The sequence below is a fragment of the Phlebotomus papatasi genome, chromosome 1 (assembly GCF_024763615.1).
Source record: "Phlebotomus papatasi isolate M1 chromosome 1, Ppap_2.1, whole genome shotgun sequence".
Taxonomy (NCBI): domain Eukaryota; kingdom Metazoa; phylum Arthropoda; class Insecta; order Diptera; family Psychodidae; genus Phlebotomus; species Phlebotomus papatasi.
This window is the reverse complement of record NC_077222.1, coordinates 111987374-112011679: the sequence shown is the minus strand read 5'-3', so window position 1 is coordinate 112011679 and position 24306 is coordinate 111987374. Positions and strand designations below refer to the sequence as shown.

Genomic DNA, 24306 nt, shown 5'->3' with positions numbered 1-24306 from the left:
GGAAGTTCTTGAGAAAACTCTAAGATGTCATCAATAGCGTTCACTTTTATGGCCGCAACACTCTATAAAAAGTTTTATTGAATATTTAGGATAAATATTCAATATAATAAGGAATATGTAGGAAAACTCTCTCCCGGTAGGTGAACTCAATTAAACACTGAACCCCGAAATCGCAGTGATTCCATCCACAGGAACAAAGCAGATGCGCATGTCTACTAGGGGCTAAAGGCGTATCTGGACAAAACTCTTAGATCCAAAGAATTTATTGGTAAATAGTCCCAAATTTCAAGAATTTTTAACATGGTGCAACAAGGTCTTCTAAAAGATCAAAAATTCGGGCGGAGATTGGAGATGGGAAAAACTGTGGGAATTCAAGAACATTCCAAGCGTCTATCTCTCATCATTTAGTGATAAAAAAAAGAAAAAAACGTAAGATTTACATTTTTGGCCTTGTCATATAAATCTGGGGTTATATGACTAATAAATTAATTGAATATAATTTTAGTAGAGCATTCAGAAGTTTACTAAGAAATTCAATTTCGAGTTGGATGACTTTTTTTTTCAAATAGGGTGCGCTATAAAGAATTTTTCGGTGAGAGCCAGTAGATACTAAGTGTTAATCTTACCCAGAGCTTTCGGTTTTTAACGTGAACTTCCTGGAATGGTCGACTTAACACTATGTTTTTTTTTTGACTTTCTGATATTGAGGAATTATATATAATGTATACAGCCCTGTCGATAAAGTTCGAGCAGTAAATCTACTACAGTAGACTCTCTCTCAATCGGGAATATGGGGCGAAATGTCATCCGGTTTATCGATAGATTTGGGCGTTAAAGCCTTTGTAAATTTCACAAAAAGCTCTCAATTATAAAGAATCACGATAAAATAGGAAGAACTACAGCGAATTTGAGCGAATTAGCTTCATAATTAAGCGTGAAAATTATCAACAAAATTTGACGCCCGATTGAAAAAGAGCCGATTGAGTGAGAGTCTACTGTATTATTATTAGGCATTAGGCACTCAGGCAAATATTACAAAGAAGTTAGAAAGCAATATTAAAAAAAATTAGAAGGCTTTTCTCTCTTCAATTATACTACGTAATTAAAGAATTACTTTTTTCAAAAAATAATACTTTTATACAAAATACACATGCCACTTCCTATATGCAGAAAATAAAAATAAGAGTTTTAGAAAAATATTAGAAAGAAATAAAAAAATTATTTTCCAACATATTTTTATTTCATTTTCATTGGGAATTGATCTGCTTTTTAATCCAATCCAAATAGAAAGAGACATTCACGAAAACTCCTGGCTTTCCTGGAGTACCACATGGCAAACCAGACCAACTAGTAATTCCATAAACCTCAGCTTCTCCCTGTGAATTTTTCTGTACCAAAGGACTTCCGGAATCACCATTGCAAACAGCCTTGGATCCATTCATCACTGATGCGCAGAGATTTGTTTCGTGGAATGCTGAATTAGGATAGACTCTGTAGCACATATCAATGGGATGAATTGGCAGTTCAGCCTTAACAAGCTCATCGGGGAAGATGCTCTCAAAACTATGCGTTCTACCCCAACCAGATATTGTGGCACTACCGGTAGGATAGTGGAATTCCCGGGAGGGCAAACGTAAGCTGGACACGTACTTGTTCAATTCAAAGAGTTCTGACACCTCAATCAAACCGATATCATGTGGAGCAACAGATCCAGCGTAATCCTCATGAACTATTTTCCTGAGAATCTTCCTTTTCTGTTCAAACTCTTCCGGATGGCGAATATTGTTGGTACCAGCTACAATTTCGTCATCATCAGTTAAAACGTTAAAGCAGTGGGCAGCTGTAAGGACCCATCTTTCGTTCAGGATGGCTCCACCGCAAATATGAAATCCGTCACCTGTTCTTTGCAAGGAAACCTGTTGAATAATTTTAAATATATTAATAGTATTTGAATTTTAATTTGCAAACTGAAGAACTTACCATGTACGGGAACTCATGAGGAGCAGCTGGTTCTCCTCCAATAATCCTTGGTATTCTGGGAAATACAGAAGCTGCAACTGCGGTGCCAATAATTAAAATTGAGCATAAGATGAACTTCATTTTCACAAGTTGTTTTAAAAGCTTTAAAAGTTACTTGAGAAACTCTTAGAATTAAACTGATGATCCTAACAAATTTACTTTACCTTATATACTGTTTGATAAGACCAGTTTAAGAGCCTAATAGTTTAAGAGTATTATATGATTGACTTAAGACTACGAGAAGTGGTACTTAAGTTTTCCCACACTCGAAATGCTTCAACAATTTAGGAAATTTGGTGTATCCGGATTTTCAATGATTCATGCACAATATTTTTGTTAATTTTTATTTTCAGCAATATATTATTATGTTTATTAAATTTATCAAGTTGACTAAACAGATAGTTTCACTTGTTTCAAACTAAACAGATAGTTTCTTAGAAAAGCTATGCAAGCCATTGTAGAGGAATCTTGACCTCAGGACAGATCTAGGACAAAGTCGCAGAATCAAATTCTGGATCATGATAAGAAAAAAGAATTTTTTGGATGAACTCCCTCATCAATTATATTGATATAAAAGTTCTCAATGGGTGAAATTAACAAAAAATACTTAAAATGGTTCTACTAATTGATTTTCATTGCGGGATTTACGTGTTAGCTAAAGCCCGTTATGTTTATGACTGGAAAGCTAGTAAGCTTTATGTTTATGACTAGAAAGCTAGTAAGCTTTCCAGTCATAAACACATCGTTTAAGATAATTCATAAACACGCTTGATATAACAAATGTGATTGAGAAAATAATAGTGACCAATTTCTTGGATCTCATGTCCATGGTATAATCCCTTTTGATATCTTTGTAGAATCTATATTACATTGGTAAAAATAAAAGGATCTAATTAACATGATCTATTATGATAAATATGTGCATTTAGAGTTCGAAATTTTGATCCCCCCTTTGCAAAAGGATCAAATTTGGATCAATTTGATCCTTTTATTTTTACCAGTGTAATTACTGATTTTAGAACTACATATATGACTTCTCGACAAATTTCAAAAGTTTTATATCCCATTTTATAAAAAAAAATAGCTGAAGAGCCACCATCAATGGCATCTTGAGAACCTTCTCAAGAACTTCCCTCAAATTTCCTTCACTTATCAGCACACGAACTATCAAATGAACGGAAGAATTGCACGAGCAACTTGTTGTGGGCAAACCCACGAGGATCTTGAAATTCTTGTGCGCGTCACTGATTAGAAATGAGAATTTCTTGAGTTAGTGGATGTGATAAGAAGTTCAAGATCCTCATAGGTTTGCCCACAACAAATCACTCATGCCATTTAACAAAAGTTGTTGAGAAAGCTCTCGAAGAACATTTAAAAGCGCCGTAGAATTTCTAACGATCATTAGTTACCTTTTGCTATTTCTCAAGGTTTCTACAACAATCAGTGAAAATGAAGCTTATTTTATGCACGATTTTGTTTATTGGAACCGCCGTGGTGGCTTCTGTTGTACCAAGAATTGTTGGAGGAAAGCCAGCTACTCCGCATGAGTTTCCTTACATGGTAAGATTAATATAAATACCTGTAAAATTTAAATGGGAAGTAAATTAAACATGAATTTATTTTTAAAAGGTTTCCCTGCAATGGGTTAAGCCTCATCACACACATTTCTGTGGTGGAGCACTTTTGAACAAAAGATGGGTACTGACTGCTGGCCATTGTGTTAATGCTCTGACGGGTAATGATGACATTGTTGCTGGAGCACATAGTCTTGAAAATCCAGATAAATATGAACAGAGGAGGAAGGCTCTTAGGACGTTCGTTCACAAAGATTACAGTGGAGGTGTTGCTCCTCATGATATTGGTCTAATTTACGTATCAGAACCTTTCAAATTCAATGCTTATGTCCACCATTTACATTTGCCTTCCGTTGAGGCTTTCTATCCTACTGGACACGCCACAATTTCTGGATGGGGATCTACGTCTAATACTACAACTCAGGAATATCCCGATTTACTTATGAAGGCTGATCTTCCAATTCAAACTTTAGATTTATGCTTTGAAATCTTTGCCAATACGCCGCTGCACAGTACCAATGTTTGTGCTGGAGAACTCGATGGATCAAAGGCTGTCTGCGTCGCAGATTCAGGTAGTCCTCTTGTGCAAAAAGACTCCGAAGGAGACGTTGTAGTTCATGGACTAACCAGCTGGGGTCAAGTACCATGCGGAAGACCAGGAACGACGGGAGTTTTCGTAAATGTCTCATACTTTTTGAAATGGATTAAGGAGACAATGCAAAATTACGAAAACCAGTTATAATTTATTTTTATTTAAAAAATAAATTCTCTGTTGTAAAGGAAACCTAAACAAAACCCAGTAGGGGAAAGTGCTCTCCCTTCGAATGTTCATGCCTTTGAATAATATGAATTTCTTCTGTTTTTCGTAAGAGATTTACACTATTTAAATTATCATGGAATTATCAACAATTGATGATAAGCCAACTAATATTTAATAAAAATGTGTAAGTCTCTTAGGAAAGCGAAAAGAAAATTCACATTATTCAAAGGCATGAACGTTCGAAGGGAGAGTACTTTCCCCTATACTGTATATTGGGCCGCGGTCCAAAATTAAATTACGTTAATAGTCTTAAATTGTTTGCTTTCATGTATACGGGTATCCCTATCGTCCTTAAAGAGTTAACAGGAATGCACTTAGCAGAAAGTTCAATTTTACAATGAATATCGTTTGCAATATGATGCTTTTTCGTTCTACAATATATCCTTTAAAGCCTTTAAAGCATTGATCCCCGAAATATTTAGGCTGATCTCTAAGAAAATCAAAAGCAACCATCAGATTCCGGATTAATCTGTACGATCTATAAGTTAATGCCTGAGTTTATCTACGACTTTAATACCCTTTTTATTTATTTTTTCATTAAATTCATTAAATTTTTTATTCAGGTTAGCTCAGCAGCGTATAATCGACTTGTCAGAATATAAGTCGAATAAGTCTATTTGTTGCAAAATTCATTTTTTCCGCTTTTCGGTACTCCTTAACATCCGCTACCTTCCCTGTGAATATTATACCGGAAAGTTCATTATTCTCAAAGTTATAGAGGTTTCAAATCTTAAAAATCCTATACTTAGCATGCTAAATCTCAACTTTAAATCGCTCTTTTGTAAAGTTGGCCATTCGAGACTTATTTATCATATTATATTCTGAGCCGTCGATATACACCTCTCGATTTTTCTTCATCAGTTCAGGAAGGCGTTCAAAGATTATAAATTTGCTTCAGCCACCTTGTCCCACCTTGTCCTAAGATTGACTCTCTTCCACAATGGCTTACATAGTTTTTCTAAGACCTCTTTCTATATTCATGCGCTAAATATGATCATATCATAGAAGTTGTGACTTATTGAAATGAAGAAACCCAGCCATCAATCTCTTAGTTTCTCACGAGCGGCTACGTTTATCACTCAATGTCTATGAGTATATATTCCTTAACCGCCTGGAGGTACCTCATTTTGGCAGCTCGTATTCGTGATCTTATTCGTTCGGTCATTACAGAAATCTCATGACCACAGACAAGGCATTGTTCAGGTTGTCGGAAGATCATCGATACCTCAGATCCCTCAGATATTCTTTTTTTAATCATATCAAATAAAAAGGCAAGTTTTATTTTTTGGACATGTTCTTTCATTTAATATCCTTTCATGAAAATCTTTGTCACAAAATAACAGACAATAAAAAAAATAAACAGAGAAAGAGACCAGTAAATTGTTTTAAGTACCACTTTCAGTGCATTTCAGATATCTTAAGTTACTTTAACGTTATCATTTAAAAACTAATTTATATAGTAGGTTTTCATTCTCTTTATTTGGTTCGGCATCTATTTTGATTCATCTTGTAATTTTTTCATTAACGAAAAACTAATTTCAAGATTTTTCTTACTGATTTTCTTTGATAAATAAGATTTCCTTGACACACATGGTGCAATTTCTTTTTTTTTTCCTTGTTTTGAAAGTGTATCTTTTAATAGCGCAATTCTACAATGTTTTCTTTTTTTTATAGATTATTTTTTGCAAGGACTAATTAACGACGCGCAGTAACTTTTAATAGATTCTTTCTTCATTTTCTGTCTTCTGTTTCTTTTTTTATTTGTTTTTTTTTATTTATGGTAACAATAAAAGAGGTCGATATAGTGATTAATGAGAATTCTTGTGTAATAGCATTGATTTTGAACTCAATCGCCTCTTGGTATAAATTTCTACAATAAAGGAAAGATAAATTTTCAACATTAAGAATTTTCCCCTCAACTATATATATTTTTATTAGCTTATATTTTTTTCCTCATTAAATATTCTCTTTTTACATTTTTGTTTGTCTTTAGCTAAAAAGGCCAAATGTTTCATTTTACTTAATTATTTTTTTGCAATCCAATTTTTTGCAACTACTTTTTCGCAATTTATTTTTAAAAATATATTTTTTTTATTTTTTTTTTAATAGCGAAAACTTGAAAGAAAAATAACTTTACGCTCATTTTCTTATCGTTATTCGTTTTGTATTTTAAGATCTTCACCTTTTTAATTTTAAATTAAAAAACAACAATTTGCAAAGTAGCATCAACTATTTCCTGAGACACAAAATGTGACAATTTTCCCGAAAGAAAATTTTACACAAAAAAATTAATACGTTGTATTTTCTACAATTTGTTTTTTATTTTACTAATTGAAATTTATTTAAAACATTTTCATCTCGACTATTTCTTGTAAACTTGTGAATTATATTTTTAGCAATAAAAAAAAATTGATTTGAAAATATTGATTTTTATTACAAAATTAAACAACAAAAATCAATTAAGTAAATAATATTGTTGATTTTACTCAAGAACTATGAAATTTAATCAGAAATATTAAGACACGATTAACTTTTTTTCTGTCATTAAATTATCGAATCAAAAAACAGTTTTGTAGAAAATACTAACCTGAATTTTTCCGATTCGTAACAATTTCTGCAATATCTCGTTTTTATTTTGCTCTGTCTTTATTCTTTTTTATTCATTTTTTCTATCATCTCATTTAATATAAAGAGCAAATATTTAGTTTTTTTTTTACTATGTACACCTAAAAACAAGTTATGCAAGGCGTTTAGAGTGACTTGATTTCATTATTTGCTTTCTAAAAAGAAAAATGTCAAAATTCTCATTTCTTTGTAAGAAAATAAAATTTTCTCAATTTTCTGCTTAAAAACATTTAATTTTTTTCTAAGAAATTTGGTGTTGGAATTTGAAGGGAAATACTTAGAGCATTTTCTTTTTAGTTTTCGTGAGGAGTGTGACAATAAATAACTAATAATAGTTTTAAAAAAAATCTAATATCTTACTTTATGTACCACGTTTCATTTTATTTTTCTTTTTTTTAATAAAACACTATTATATAGAAAAAGATGTACAAGTAACAAAAATAAGCTTCTACAGCACAGTTTTCTCACGATTATTTTTCTTTTTTTTTTCTACAAACTAAAATCACAAAACAGAGTTCAAAAACTCACGTTATAATTAATCGTTTTTTTTTGTTCTTACTTACCCATAAAAAAGACGAAAGAGAAAGAGTTGGAAAAGAACCCACAAGCTTCCTTCAAGGATCAACATAAAAAAAAGACAGTGGAAAAATTCCACTGTGAAAATTGGAGGGTTAAAGAAAAAGAAACCACACTCCCAAGATCAAGTTTTTGTCCTTTGCGGGTGGCTGGAGGCATTTGGAAACAAAAGCGTAAAACTACAGATTAATGGTATCTAAATCCTGACAAGGAGCTCGTGGACTAGCATCGCCACCATTGGAACTTCCCGGCAAGTGAACTTGTTGCTGGTGCTTGTGGCTATTGTTGGAGTGATTGAGGCTGTCTTGGTGATTGATCGAATGTTGCTTACGACTGCTACCCAAACCAAGCGGAAACGCAAAATCTTGCGGCAGCTTTCGCATGATCTTGCCAGATGTAATGAGGCGACCAAAGCCTTCCTACAAACCACAAAAATAAAAGAAAGCCCAAATAAGTTTAGGATGATAAAGGATTCCATTGCATTTTTTCTATAAACTGTTCCTGAATTTTTCATCAAAGAAAGCCAGTTAACTCTTTCCTTTTCGGTCAGTAGAATGACAAAAAAAAATTGAATGTTACCTGGTGGGCAAATGCATATCCCGATCGCAGAGATCGTCTTGCTCGGCGTGCCGACGGCGTTCTGAGAACATCTGTAGACTGTCTGGAGCGTATTTGGGCCATTCTCTGCTTCAGACGCACCTTGTCTGAAAGACTGGGATAGACGTCAACGAAGTAGAAGCGGAAGGCCATCACGGGCACCATCAACATCAGCACAGAGATAAGCGTGGTGAACCAGAAGGTTGGTTCCTTCATAGCTTGCGTCAGAGAACCAACATAGGGCCCTCCGATGACGTAGTTGTAGAAGTAATCTAGGACAAAGTATGTCACCACACTGCCCCAGACCATTATGTGATTGAATACTGTCCAGTAGGAAGTGTCCAGAGCAATCTGAAATGAGAGTTTCCATGCAATAAAAAAACTGCCTAGACAATTTATCATGAAGACAAACCTGTGCAGTGTTGTCTATGATGAGAATGGTGGCCACAACGGAGCCCAGCAGCATGTGATCACTGAGAACATAGCCTTCGGGCGAGACACCATCCTTGTAGGTGCCGTAGGGAATGAGAAAAAGCACCAGCGAGCTGAAGATTCCGTGCAGAACACTCCGGATGAATTCGGTGGTGTTGAAAAGGGCATTAGTTAGCCCAGGAGTGTACAGCTTTGGATACTCCAGACTATTCTTATCAGATACATCTTGCTCAAAGACTCCCAAAGCCAAAACTGGGAGTGATGTATAGAAAAGATTGTACACAGAAATGAACATTGGATCGAACACCGTCTGCACAAAGAGAAAAAAAAATCTTTCTATTGCCACTAAAAATCACTCCTATCGCTTTAACAGTTTACCTGGGCACTGAAGCCACAGAAGAAGGCGAACCAGAAATGGCACAAGGTGAAGGCAAAATTCTTGTAGAAAAAATACCGCAGGAATTTACACATGCGGTAGTAGGACCATCTGCCATGAACCAGGAGAAGACGTTCCAAATATCGAAACTGGGCTATGGAGTAGTCACTGGCCAAAACAGCCTGCATACCCTCCTGACCCGAAATACCCACGCCAATGTGAGCAGCTGCAAATCAAAACCAATATTCTCAATTTCAATAAATCTACCAATTCTTCATAAATCATAAATTACTTCATTGCAAAATTTGTAAAATTTGCATGACTACGATTATAAATACAGAGTTCAAAGACTTTTAACAAATCAATCAAAATCAATTGCAAAAAACATTCATAAGAGAGTTCTTGAGATTATTTGAACTTAATTAGATGATGATTCAATCAAAAGTTATTGTGAAGAAAGTTTTACGATATTTAATGGTGTATGCATAGGGGAAAGTACTCTCCATTCGAACATTCATGCCTTCGAATAATGTGAATTTTCTTTTCGCTTCCCTAAGAGACTTACACATTTCTATTAAATATTAGTTGGCTTATCATCAATTGTTGATAATTCCATGATAATTTAGTGTAAATCTCTTACGAAAAACAAAAGAAATTCACATTATTCGAAGGCATGAACGTTCGAAGGGAGAGAACTTTCCCCTACCCTAGCAATACAATACGGCAACTCTTCAGAACATATAAGAAATACATTCAAACACCATTAATAGCAGTAAAATAGCAATTTATGAGATTTTAGCAAGTTCTAACAAACTTGAAATTGTTGGAAGTTGTATCACATCGAAGGGTGATTAATTATTATTGAATTGACCCATCGTATTTGTTGTTTATCTTAAATCAACTTTTCGTTCATATACGACAATGATGTTGAATATTGAGTACTTTTAAAGCTTTTTTTTCCATTGTCAAATATTAACAGTAAATATGCAAATTGGGTAAGTTTAGATTCGTTGGAATGAATTTGGAAATCCTGACAAGTCTTAGTCAGTCCGAAACTATTATAAGCTGAACTTATAGAATCTTTTGTTAACTTATAAAAATTTATTCATTATATTTTATTTACAGTATTTGTTGGAGATGAACATGCACTTTTAATTTTATGCAAACTGCAAGATCAGGCGATTTATTTTCTATAGTTAGATATAATAGAATAGTTTCTAAATTCTATGGAGATGTTTTTGATTAAAAACTAAAAACAGACTGGTTTTGAACGACAATGAGGTAGGTAGTAAGGAAAAACTAATATTTTGTAAAGGAATCATCAAGTTGAATCAATCGTCATCTAGTATCGCTATAACGTATTTAATAGCCAAATGGAATAAAGAAATGAAAATATATAAAAAGCTCCAATACCCATAATCCTTAAATTTTACTAGTTTTTTTTTCAGAAAATAGTAGAACTTCAGTTTTTTTTTATTAAAAAAAACTGACTTACCCTTAATCATTGAAACATCATTGGCGCCATCTCCAATGGCCAGAGTGACGGCATTTTTGGCACGTTTTATCAATTCGATGACCATGGCCTTCTGCAACGGCGTGACCCGACAACAGATCACTGCTTTACAGTTGGACGCCACGTCCAGGAAGCGATCCTCCAGTTCCGGTGACAGGCAGTGCACCAGAGAATGTCCATTGATAACAATGGCAAAACCCGTATTTTCTTCGATATCCGTCGCCGTAGTCGAAGCTCCCGTTGCCCCCTTTTCCCCTCCATCGAAAATCTGATCACATTCCGCGCTGCAAGATCAATGAAGCGCCAATTAATCTCAAATTTTCTTTTTTTTTTAAATTATAAAACAGAAAATTTGTGATTTTATTGGTGCACGCAAAATAATATAGCTTCCATTCTGAGTTAGTTTAGCTAAACAATATCACAAGAAGAAGAGTGTTTTTTGTGGGTTGTTAGATTAACAACAATCATTATAGAGATAAAGCTACCAATCTTCACTTAAATTTCTTTAAGAGAGAAGAAAAACAAGTAAGAAATTTACATAACAGAAAAATTAGCATTGTTAACTAAAACAGAAAATTAACAGGTTAAAATATCCTACATGAATTTTCGCTAAATATTTTTTGGGCATACCAAGCAGACGAATAGAGAGGACCACAAGGTTTTCCATTTCTGCAAATTCTAATTTTTTTCTGTCTCTAAAAATTACTAAAAAGAAGTTGCTAAAAGAAAAACTATTTTTTTACCTTCAGGCAGAAATGGTAAGTTATCTTTCTCAGTCTCTAAATATTAGATAAAAAGATTTGGTTGAATATGTTAAAGTACATCACGAGGAAAGTGATTTTTGTCAATGTTGTTTTTTAGAATTGTGTGTATTAAGTAATTAAAGTTTTACGTGCGTTCAGATTGTGAATTATGTTCTCTGTTTGTGACACTTGTTTATGTAAAAAAAAACTAATAGAGAAAACAGTGTTTATGTTTTATTGTCCTTCCCTGGAGATAAATTATAAAAAATACGTCTATGGTATTTACAAAACTAAAGGTGCAATTCTGTTAAAGCATTTGGTTTTCATTTACAGAAATGTTTCTAAATTTTCTAAGGCTTCAGCTTTTAGTATTTAAACCCCAATTTAAAATATCACATAATTTAAATCAGATTAGAGTGAAGAATGGAGGGCATTTTATAATTACAAGCCATTAAAGTAACCTTACTTAAAATTTAGAAAACCGTTCAAATTTAACCTTTTCTTTAAGCTAAAATGTTAATCCATTTCTAACAACACATGTAAAGTTTCTTGGAAAGTTTTGAGATGCATTTACATTCTTTTTTTTTTAATTTAAAAGAAGTTTTCACTGACCAATTCTATTAACATTTTAATTTGAAAGCACAATAGTTTAGAATATAAGTATAACCTCGTATCTGAACATTTCAAAATTTCTAAAAAACGCAATTGTAATGATATTTTAAAATTTGTTAGATTAATTGCATTTACTTTAAATCTAAACAACATTTTTTCTTCAAAAATCTCACTTATTTAAAAATTAGAAAAGAAATCAAAAATAATGTTCGACTGATGCTGTTTTTTCGATTTTACACAAATGATCTCTATACCCAACATGTAGCTACTGAACTTCATAAAATAATTTTATGCTAAAATTTTGCCAAATTGGGAGTATTGCAAACAAAAAATCGAAGTACGATATTTACTCCTGGATTAAATAACAAAATAGAAGCCAAACGATAATAGACCTAAAATTCAAATCTCCGTGGGCCTCCAATAGTTAATCTTGAGAATCAATTAATGTCATTCATTTAATTTCTACTCTCTACTTCTTCAAATTTTCACATTTTGTGAGTGAGGCAGTTAGATTTATACCCCTGCATCTCTGAATATTCCATAGTAGGGGAAGTGAAGCACCTTTGAAATTGAGATTTTTCTCCTATGTTTAGGTGGAATTGGGCCATATGATAATATAATTGAGCTTCCCTACCTATTTAAGCACCTAAATTATATCATGATAAGGATGAATTTTATTTAAAAATAGGTGAAAAATCCTAATTTCAAAGGTGCCCCACTTTCAAAGGCGTCCCACTTCCCCCTATCACTCGTTTGATTTTACAATTTGATATTGCAAGGGCAAGAAAAACCAAAGTATCCTGGCGGCTGATACTGTTCCCTTTTAATATCAATCTTTTGACCAAAATTGTAGCGCAATTGCTATGAAAAGTTTTCCAAGATGTAACTAAATCTTCTCGATTCATCACGAAAAAATGCCACAAAATGTTTTTGAATGTATTTTTGCATCTCACCGTGAATTTTCATAGCAAATACCAAACAAAAAACACCAAAATATTTGCAGGAATTTCCAATGAATTGCCGGGAGTCGCTTAAAAATTAATTGCTTCAACATTTGCAGTGTTAAATTTTTTTGTGTTTTCCAACTCCTTCAAAAAGTTAAAAATAGAGAGTGTAATCACGTTCTGTTGCATTGGAAAATCATAAATAATTTGTATATGAGAGTAAAAATTTTGTGAGAAAAACCTTTGGAGACTTTTTTCGTTTCCACAGATTTTTCTGATGTATTAAAAAAAAACACACATATAAAATAAGGTCAGGATTCTACAAGAAAAAATTCAGGGACTAAAGGGCAAGGAAGAATTTTGAGTAAAAACTACTTGGATATCCGGAAAGGATTGATAAAATTGAAAGATATTATTTCTTTTTGTAAAGAAAAAAATTGTGGTCTTTCGAAGGCCTCTCTACCTGTCTGGTGCGCCCCTATTTCGCTTATTTGAGTCCCACCTAAAAGTGACAACGGAGATGGCAGGTGGAGCAGCATTGTGCCTGAGGTTCTCAATGGTTACAGTGGAGCTATTTCCGCCATTGGCTGTAGCGATGTTATTATGATAGACTCCTGAAAAATAAAATAGTCTCAATTTGAAGTAACTCATTAGCTGTAGCAAAATTCCTTACCACCTGGATGAAAGGTATTGATAATCTTTATGGATTCTTTGAATTTCCTCAATTGCTGTTCCACCTCATCCAACGTCACTCCGTCCACCACAAAAACATCCACAAGTTCATCCGTCAGCAGTTGGCAAGAGTAACCAATATTAATGGCTGTCTCCTGTTTATCCCCCGTCAGCACCCAAATCTTAATACCCGCCATCTGGAGATTGGCAATGGTCTGTGGCACTCCGTCTTGCAGCTTGTCCTCAATCGCTGTTACTCCCACCAGCATCATGTCACATTCAATCTCCTCGTAGATCGCTCCCAGCTTGTCTTCTCTCCCATCCATCGACAGAGCAGCTTCCTGCTGCCTCTGACGCCAACCACTGAAGAACTCATCATCCAGATACCTCTCGGCCAACACCAACGTTCGTAGGCCCTCACCCGCAAATTTCTACAGAGGATGGCACTTTTGAGAAAGCTTCCAAGGAAAACGCAAGATAGACTGTCTCAAAACAAACACCCCTGTTTTTTTTTCTATTAAATTATTCATAATTGCAAAACTTTTCGGATTGCGATACTCAAAATAACTTGCAATGTATAAGTGGCTCCACCATATTTTTCTTTTCAAAGAAAAATCTAAAAAAAAAATTATAGGAAGGAAAACCTAGAGCATTAAGTGGGAAAACGTATATTTTTTACATGCTCCCAGGAAGACTTGTGTTTTGGTTTTTTACATGAAGATATACATTATATATTTTTTTTAATTTAAGAAGATTGTAGAAATGAATTAGTTATTAATTGTCAAATAATCCAAACAATAAATAAAGGGATGAAAACACTATTTCCACTATTGAAATTTGATATTCAACTAAATAGTACATTTAAATAAATATTATTTTTTTAAGTCAAAGATTCAATTAATGTTAACGCTGTACTGAGACCTAGCTTTCACCGAAAACAATAAAACAAGAAGGCCAAACTGCAGAATTAGTTATAGAAAAATATCATACATTGAACTCACATTTAAATGTTCCTGTGTTCTCGCCTTCAGTTCAATTTGATCCGGTCCCAATCTATCATATATCACATTGTCAGCTCCCTTGCAGAGAAGTAGAATTTTATTGTTGCGTCGAACAATCACGGACATTCGTTTTCTAACATTATTAAAATCTAAAATACTCAACAATTCATATTCCTGAAAAAAATAAGAAGGAAAGATTGTCAAGATTTGTCTCACATTAGCTGAATCTGCTACGGAAAGGTAATTTTCTTACCTCAATCTTTCCTTTGATTTCAATTGTAATGGTATTTGGTGTTCGATGCTTGAAAACAAAGCCAAAATTTCTCGCTGCCGACACCAGAGCCGACTCATCCGGACTCTGCGCCTGATACTCAAGACGTCCGTTTTTGTCTTCTGGCATCACTGTATGACACAGGGCGAGTAATCGGAAAAACTTGTGCACATTCTCCTCATCAGCTCTCACAGCATCCAGGAGATTCTTGTCGTACCACTTGAACTCGGGCTCATACTCCGGATTAAACGAAAAGTCAATGGGATCTGCCACCTAAAAGAGCCCAGTTATCTCATTACAATTCCTCCTGCAGTTACATTCTATATTTTTTTTTTACATTTATTACCAATGTTCTTTGAGGTTACTAAGCACACTAATCATCAAAATATTTTATTGAATTATGAAAACGGAGAATTTGGGGATCTCATAGAGCAGTTGGTAAAAGATCATTGGCTCTATTCTCGTAGCCTGATAGTCATGGAGCGATTATGACAAATGGCAGGTAAATTTTAACTCAGAAATGAACCACAATAGGTTATTTTTAAAAAGTCATCAGAGCATTGTTAAATTAAGATACATTTCGAAATACCCTGATTCTGATTTAAATGAGTTAATTGAAAGAATTTCTCAGCATAGATATTACCGTCATAAGCAAAATTTTCTCGATATTTTCAAATAAATCATGATGATAAGTATGCTTGAAACCTTAAAAGATTTAATTTTAAAAAGCAAATTTTGTATGTGAATCGATAGTTTTTGATTGTGTGCAACAAAAATCTAATAAATTGGTATTTGAAAATGAAGAATCGGGTAAAAAAGTTGTCCAACAGAATATATCTTGAAATAAATACTGTCTAAAGAAAAAAATAATCATTTTTTGTTGACTGATTGAAAATCGTGCAAGAGAAAATTGTGTATTTTGTGCATTTTGTGGTGTTCTTTTTTGCCTCAAGTCAATTCTACACAGGATTAACATCACTATTTACAACCAATAGTCTACAAATATCAGGATTCGCGCTAATTTTCACTTTTTCAATCAATCAATTGGTCGATTCACAGAAAAAATCATCAGGCAAAATCTGAACAGAATATAAACAGAAGACACTTATTTATTAAAAATAAAATTAAATAATAAAAATATAAACATTTTCATGCATTACATGCACTCCTTCATGGTGATTGAGTCCAGAATTGGGGATTGTGTGCGTAAAAGTGTCGTTTGGATTGTAATTAATTTGTAGATTCAATTTAAGTTGGTGTATCTGTTGACGATTGTTGTTGTGTTGCACATTTGCTGATGAGGCTTTTCTGTACATAACACGCTTCTTTGTGACCTTTCTGTCACCTAGCACCTGAGTTTGCGATGCATTTCGACCCTCGCTAGCCACCAAAATCGACGGTCTTCCCGGAAATTGGTGCTGGATTTGTCACATTTTTCAATTAAATTCATCCACAAACCATATTGCCCCAAAACATTACACCCAGCATATTTTTAGCGCGCATTTTTGTGTTTTATTTTGTTCGATTTTGTGTGCAGTTGGATCCCAAGAAGTGAAGAAAGGAGAGACAATTTGTTACATTTGTGTTTGAGAACAACATAAAACAATCAACTCACAAACAACATAATCTCTCTTTCTTAATTCACTCATTCAGCAAAATCTAAATATCATTTCTTTCTAAATAATAAACAATTATTTATTTACATTAATTTCCTAATTATTAACCAGAAAATCAGTTAGAATATACATTGAGATTATCATTATTTACTGATAACATAATATCTTCGAGATTTTTTTATAGCAGTGTAGAATAAACAAATATCAGGAGTAAAATAATGAGTTGTTCAGCAATATTTACAGGGTTTATATGATATTGGATGTTTGCATAAGTTCGTGAGCCACTTTCACAGGCGTGCTTACGGTGTCTCCTATAGCTTATCCTCGTTATTTTTGTTAACTTTTTTGCATGCACTGGTAAGATTATAAATGTCTTACATCCCTCTAATGCCAAGTATCCTTCACTTAAGTCGACATGTCCTGTGGAGGACGTTTCCAAAATGTGGAACAAAAAGATGCATTTGCAACATTTAATGTTAGGAGAATTTTGGGAAGATTCAACTGATGGACTTCTACGGAAAAGCATTCTAGCAGTTTATTTAGATCATATTCTTCTTTTTAGAATGATAAAAAGGTGTTTTGGAAAATTTTGAAATAGAGGTTTATCCTTCGAAAGATCAACTCCATTTTGGACGGCCTTTAATATTGATAGCGATATTGTGAGTATCCTAATGGAAGAAAATTTGGGGATAACATTTGAAAAAATTGTTAAGATGTTGTAAAACAATAATTCGATTTTATTTCGCTATTTAGAAAAGCTTTGATACGTTGAAAAGTTCGATACATGTGTGCCACATTTTTTGACTGAAATTCTTAAGGTGAAACGAATGAATATGTTTTTCCTCTTTTGTTATGATAAATACTCTTTTTTGGACCGATTACAAACAACTGATGGAAAATGGATCCAATACAACAACATACAGTCGAAAATGTACCAGAAAAAAAAAACAGTCAAGCCCGTTGCAAAAGCTGATCTGCATCGAAGGTGATGCTGCAAGTTTGATGAGATTTCAGGAAAATTATTCACTTTAGGCTACCCAAACTCGACGAAACAATCATAGAAGCAAGAAATTTGAGCATTTTGTTAGTTTTGATTAGTATTTTAAGAAAAACTCATTTTTGGGTAAAAGAACAAGTATAATTTTCGAAGGCAACAACGCGAAATTGTGAGTCTCATAAGAGACGCTGTCAAAATACCAAAGGGGTTGTAGTGGGAAATTCTTCAGCACCTGGAATGTTCTTCATGTATTGAGCCTTCCGATTATCATTTGTTCCAATTTTTATCGAATAGTTAAATGTGCAAAAATATGAATTTCCCAAAAATCTATCAAAAACGACCTTTTGAACTATAAAAGAGTCTTTATTTTTAAAAACTGAAGTAAATAAGCTTATATATCTTTGGAGGACAAGTGTTAAGATCGATTGAGACTATACTCTTAATTATATAAATTATATTTTATATTATCTTATTATTATTATTTATATTATCTTGAACATTCTTAATTTTTGAATTTTGTCATTCTCTATTTTTATGTTTCTCTTTTTTCTGATTTTTTTTTATAACAATTGTAAAAGGGATGACCTAATTCTTGTGATTAAATAATGTAATAATAATAATAATATTTCTGAAAAAAATTAACTGTTGAAATTTGCCTTTGGGTGGCTCACGAATTTATGCAGTCATCCAATAGAATAGGGGACTGGATTGACCATAAAAATACCTAATTTTCCGAAAACAGACATCATGGAATTTTTGTTTTTTCATAAAGATTCGTTAAAACTTATTAATGAGCTGATTTGGATAAATTTGATTATTTTGGAAAGATTTTAAATTTTATAATAATCTATATGATTTTTGAAACAGTACAAGTTTGCAGCTTTGCCGCAAGCCAAATTCAATCAATTTATTTTTTCTTAAATACTTGGTTGCGGCTACTTCTGATATTCCACGACAAATCTCATTTGGACGATTGGCATAAAACCCAAATAATAGGTTTATTATATTAATTCCATAATAGTCATATTAATGTATTCAACGACGATTCAAAGATTCATCAAATCATGTTATAAAGTGGAGCAAGAAAAATTGCACACAATTAGGAAATTTTTACACAGCCCTTAAACTATATGGATGATAAAATAAAGAATGTGAAGACTACAAAAAGTCTGTTCCTGTTTATACCACACTTTGATAATATTATAGGTACAAATAAAAACATACCGAATCAACTTCATACAGAATGTTAGTTTAATTACAGTGACTTTTCTTGACAAAAAATACAACTGCAAGGATTTTTTTTCACGAGGACCATGCAAGAATATTCAAAATATTCTTTATAACTTCAATTTAAGAATTATGATCAAAAGTAAATTAAATACTTGAAAGAATACACTAATTTCTTTGCTATCATCACTAAATTAACATTTTTTTTCTCCCTACAAAGCACTATGAAAATACCTCCTGCATCTCTCTATCACCTCAATCAATCTCTACCCACTCCAATAACGAGAATCAATGAAAAAAAAATCTGCTGAAAATAACCACTCACACATACACATTCGAAATTCCTCAAATAGAACGCAATTGAATCTGTGCATTAAAATTCCAAGAGAGGATAGAGAGATAATTGTAAAAGGAAAATCATTTGAAAAATCGTACTCACATCAGCCAAATCAACAATTTCGCCCGTTCTTGTATCCAAAACATCACCGTAGGATTTGCCGCTGATGCTACACTTGTTGAACGTCATGATATTCTGCGTGAGTGTCCCTGTTTTGTCTGAGAAAATGTACTGAATCTGTCCCAGTTCCTCATTGAGTGTCGTTGTTCTCGCCTTGGCGGATGTGTTGGTCTTCTTATGGTGCATCTTCTCGTCCCAATTTATCAGGAATGACTGGGCAAATCTTATTACCTGTCGAAATATTGGATAGCAAAAACAATACGTTGATAAAAATAGGATCTGAATACATAATCATCACAGAATAAGTTAACCCCCGATGGGTTCTTTTTAACGTTTCCTTTCGATAAACATATTCCGCACAATTATTCCAAATTCGTTTTGCTGAAAAAAATCTTTCCTTTAAAGTCTTTGAAGTAAAGTTAGCTAGAAATAGCACAAAATTCTAAACAGAATAAGTGTTTGAATTGCCAGTTTCAAAAACTAATTTAAGAATTTAAAATGTCAAGCTTTTTCACTGGAGAAAAATTAGAAAAGGATTAGCCAAGACACATATTACACAACCTACAAAAAACCAAATTTATTTATTTTTAAGATAAAAAAAACAATTCCTTAAAAAAATTTCGTATTAAAAAGGAACAGTCCTTATAAAGTCACAGAAAATAGTACGGAATAATAGATTTTATACGAGCTACAATCTTAAGGATTATCAATAGGGATTAACCGTTCTAACTTCTTAATATGTGAAGTTTTCGAAAAATTTGAAATTAGGATTATAATGAGGAAATTTGATTCATCCAATTTTGAAAAATACCTACAATTTCTTTTTGTTTAAAAAAGTCTAAAGATTGCTTTCTGATGTGTGTCTTGGCTTAGGGGGAAGTGGGATACCTTTGGATTGGAGCACCTTTGAAATTGGGTTTTTTTTCTCCTATTTTAAAATTTACTGGACTTTGTCATGATATAATTTAGCTCGACAAACCAATTGTGAAATTAAATCGCAATACGATAAAGTCGAATTTCATTTAAAAATAGGAGAAAAAACCCAATTTCAAAGGTAACCCCCGCACAAAGGTTCTTCACTTTCCCCTACTAACAAAACTGTAACGTATAGATTATTTACCTTTTTCAATTTTTAATTTTCTTGTTAATCACCTATCTTATTTTTGACATTTCCGAAAAATAAGTTACATCATTTATCAGATATAGAGGCTAAATTGTTAGAGATATTGTCTTAGAAGATTCATAAACACTCATAAAAAATCCTTCGCATCATTAACATGACGTTAATTTTCCCTCCCTTCCTCAAATCCCTAAGAAAAACTTTCTGTTTTATTGGACAATCACAAAAACAACGTCGGTTTATTTTTATTTTCCAGCGTGCTTTACACATAGGTTCAAATAAAAATTAAATGGGTTGACAGTAATACTTACCTCTACTGAAACGTAGAGAGATATTGGCACAACCGTATTTAAAACGATAGCGTATGAAAAAAATACTAGTAAACCAATCACGGTGGCTCCTTGAATTGTACCATTGGGAATAATATTCGGCCATGGTAGGTACACTTGAAAATACTGTCCAATAAGTCCTTCCCATATTGCACAAGCCACAGTACAGAAAGCACAAATGGAGAGGAGAAAAAACACAATCTGCAGGAAGAAAAAAAATAGGCAAAAATTAAATGCATTATCAAAAGTATCAAACCAAGCACAAATACTTCAACTTACACCAATAATAATAAAATTGAGTAATCTATCGATGCTTGTACTTTTGAATTTGGTCTTTCCCGAGTTTTGCATCAGTTTGGTATCCTTGCCAGCAAATACCACAACACCATAGCACCACTGGGTATTCCTGAGAACACATCCACGCAGCAGAATCTTGTCATTGTCCAACGAAAATCGCTGATTCTTCCATAAGAGTGTCCCATCGAATTTATTGAGAAGATTATTCGGAGGCTCACAGATGATTTCCCCATTGAATTTCCCAAGCAATTCATCATGTTGGCTCATCTCAGCCGTCTCCACCAGGCACTGTTTGCACTTGAGATTGGTCTCCCCATCCAACTCAGCCGTTTCAATGAAGCACAAGCCATTGGGCTCACTCGATGACAGCAACAGAATATCCGCGGCCACAAACTGATTATTCTCCATTCGAATGATGTCACCCACCTGAACCCCTGACCATCGTTCATCCACCAATTTACCATTTCGCAGTGTCTTGGACTTGCGATTGTTCACATGGGAATCCGACATATGTCGTTGCTACCAAGGGAAACACCAACCATACATAAACACATTAGAGAATCTCTTCCCTGATTAACAAAATTTTTCCTACATAGACAGAGATTCCCCTCAAGGATATCCTCAATAATCTTGATATTTCTACTTATATCTATTGAGAAATTTATATTTCTCTGCTATATTTTCTTTAATATAATATGCTTTTATTATTTATTATTTAATATTAATATGAGTGGCCAAGGGGGTTCCTTCATGGCCGCTTAAAAGAATAAAGCTTAAAGATTTATCTCAGAATTGATGAGGATGTTTGTGATTAAACAAAAATTAAAATTTCTAATGGGTTAAGGGGTTACATGGGTCGCGCATTTTAAGAAAAAACAGCATATTTCCTTGACATCTTTTTTCAACACAATAAACAAAAATTTAAATCGAGTTTTTAAGCATATAAAAAAGGATAACATTTTAATTATAGTTTCTGAAATTTTCGTTTAAAAATCTTTAAAACCTGATTTTTGAAGACAGTTTTTGAAAAATTACATAGTTTACGGTAGACAAGATTTCTCAGAGTATATTCATCTGACATCAAAAAACTAAATATTTAATTTTTACTGATGAGTTAAACTCGTACTATAACGGTTGAATTTTTTTGAATAAAATTCTGCCAAAAATCCAAATTTCATTTAAAACTCATCAGCTAGTAGGAAATATTTAGTTCTTTAATTTCTGATGAATACACTTCGAGAAATCATGTCCACGGAAAAACATGTTTTTTTCAAAATAATTCTCAGAAAATCAGGTCCTAACAGCTGAATTTCAGAAAATATACTTTAATGTTGTACTTTTATATGCTAAAGAACTTAAAATGAAAATTTTTTATGTCGAAAAAAAAATTAAAGAAAAATATTGTGTTTTTCAGTCTTTGTGACCAACGTAACTCCTTAAATGATTCACAAACAACTTCGTAAATTTCTCTTAGAATTCACGAATATTCAGCAACATTAAAAGTTGTAAAACTTTTACAACTTATTCTTTCTGTGTAGATATTAAAACTTTAAAAGTTGGAGTAATCCCAGATGAATACTTCTTTTATGTTCATAAAATCGTAAAATAAGATATTTCCTTATTTTGCAGCAGAAAACAAATCAATTTTTGTCTTTAGATGTCCAACAGCATCAATGTATTAAAATTGTCTGCGGAACACAATTTGTGATTACTTTCATGTTTTCTTTGTTTAAATTTAAATCCATAATATTGGAATGAAATATAAAATAACCCACTGAAAATTATTGGATTTCTTGGAAAAAGTTTTCTCAAGTGAAAGTTAATTTTTGGAAAGAGTAATTCAGCTTTATTTGAAATATCATTCAGTATGTATTTTATAATATTGATTTATGGAATGTAGTGAAAGACTAAATTTATTCAGAAATGAACTTGAAAGTTATTCAAATACATTTTATTCTTCAAAGTGACACAATAAAATATATTGAAAAGTTTTTTTTCATAAACCTGCGTGCGTGTTTAATATTAAAAATTGAAATGATATTTCAATTCAATTCAATTAGTAAGACAAATTAATGTAAGAATATTTCAAAAATTGAGCTTAGTTTGACTAAAAAATTAGAACAAGGGTCATTAGAAATATTGCAAAATAACGTTTTAACTATGCTTATTCACTGCCAATAGGTTTAAAATAAACATCTAAGCAATAGTGGAAAAGTAAAATTTTTATAAACTTAAAAAATTAATTGTGCGTAACCTATTACAACTACAGTTTAGCTGTAAAACTTGTACTCTCATTAAAATTATGCGTTTAATCGTAAAACGCTTGAGACGTAAAATTCAAAAACATTAAAAGCCCAACAATGTCCTTATACATAACTTTTTCCACATTTACAACTTAATCTCTAAAATGTCCTTGATGTAAACTCACATTCCATTAACAGTAGCTAATTTATGATGTGTTCATTTGCAAAAATGGGTGTCTATACTTTATAGTTACTTTGTTAGTTATTTTACGATACGATCATAAAACATAATTTTACAACTTCAAATTTGATTTTATTCCATGACATACACGATGTTGAAATTGCACCCACCAACTCCAATACAAATGTACGAAAATTTCCGTAAATCAAAAAAAAAAGCTTAATTCTTGCGTAGAATATAATATTTTTTGTTACAAAATACATATATATGATGATCTAAAGTAAAACCCGGAACAACATCCCCTTGTTTACATTAAACCCATAGAAAAGGGAAATTCCTGATAGTCTCTGTCTGTCTCTCCCTTTCAACCTCAATGAACAATATTGTTATACTCACAATGTCGTCATATGCATCCTTCACTGCTGTCAGCATCAATACACCAATTAATGGTATGGCTGTCGTTATTGGCGTCAATGACGATATGGCGGGTATCAATTGGAGTACCAAGAGACACAGGAAATAAAAATTGGCAAGACGTTGAAATTGCTCCAAGAGATTCAATGGTAGAAATGTGAGAAGTGTATATTTGGACGTTTTAATGTAATTATTCTGCAAAAATACAAAGATAAGTAAAGATAATCAATTTTATATTAAATCAATAATTTTCTCAATTCTGCAATGAAAATAGGTTTGGAAAAGATGGGACAGCTTCATGCACGTACCGTCGAAACTAGCTGATTTTAGTTAGCGAACATAATTCATATATAAATACGCTTTTGGAAGATGAGTCTTAAGTCTTAAAAATTATAAGTTTTCTAAAACTGCCTCAAGCTTCGCTTTGATCATTTTAACCACATTTATTCAAACGTATGAAGACTATTGCAACAACTAGTTAAAATATCAGTGTTTCAGCTCAGAAACACAATAAAATTAATAAATACCACATTAATGTGTATGACAAAAAAATAATAAGTTCAAATTAAAAGTCTAGCTAAAAACTTTATTGAACCTACTTCTTTATTAATTGCAATTCTACTACAAGAAGTGTCTATAGTAAAATTATT

At 32.7% G+C, this 24306-nt stretch overlaps 3 protein-coding genes across 16 annotated transcripts in view; 1 reads left to right on the top strand and 2 right to left on the bottom strand.

Annotated features, from left to right (window-relative positions):
- Positions 1-1218: 1218 nt before the first annotated feature.
- LOC129798767 (trypsin-1-like) lies at positions 1219-2162 on the bottom strand. The gene is made up of 2 exons (XM_055842108.1): positions 1981-2162; positions 1219-1916 (listed from the first exon to the last, which is right to left on the bottom strand). Exons 1-2 carry the CDS (start codon positions 2098-2100, stop codon positions 1248-1250), a joined length of 789 nt encoding a protein of 262 aa, XP_055698083.1. The 5' UTR covers positions 2101-2162; the 3' UTR covers positions 1219-1247.
- Positions 2163-3406: 1244 nt separating this feature from the next.
- Positions 3407-5788, top strand: LOC129798766 (trypsin-1-like). Its single transcript, XM_055842107.1, has 2 exons — positions 3407-3579; positions 3649-5788. Exons 1-2 carry the CDS (start codon positions 3469-3471, stop codon positions 4333-4335), a joined length of 798 nt encoding a protein of 265 aa, XP_055698082.1. The 5' UTR covers positions 3407-3468; the 3' UTR covers positions 4336-5788.
- Positions 5690-24306, bottom strand: part of LOC129798755 (phospholipid-transporting ATPase ID) — a 59915-nt gene continuing 41298 nt past the window's right edge. For 3 of the 14 annotated variants that reach the window (XM_055842076.1, XM_055842078.1, XM_055842069.1), the window contains 14 exons: positions 23639-23851; positions 20801-21337; positions 20504-20722; positions 19055-19303; positions 15936-16193; positions 14758-15048; positions 14505-14678; positions 13505-13934; positions 13295-13445; positions 10515-10816; positions 9022-9245; positions 8624-8953; positions 8194-8562; positions 5690-8033 (listed from right to left, as the gene is read on the bottom strand). In XM_055842076.1, coding sequence (XP_055698051.1) covers positions 7794-8033; positions 8194-8562; positions 8624-8953; positions 9022-9245; positions 10515-10816; positions 13295-13445; positions 13505-13934; positions 14505-14678; positions 14758-15048; positions 15936-16193; positions 19055-19303; positions 20504-20722; positions 20801-21337; positions 23639-23851 — 3987 coding nt within the window. In that variant the 3' untranslated portion in view covers positions 5690-7793. The remainder of the gene's footprint in view (positions 8034-8193; positions 8563-8623; positions 8954-9021; positions 9246-10514; positions 10817-13294; positions 13446-13504; positions 13935-14504; positions 14679-14757; positions 15049-15935; positions 16194-19054; positions 19304-20503; positions 20723-20800; positions 21338-23638; positions 23852-24306) is intronic. The other 11 variants (XM_055842079.1, XM_055842080.1, XM_055842073.1 and 8 more) reach the window with 7 other exon arrangements.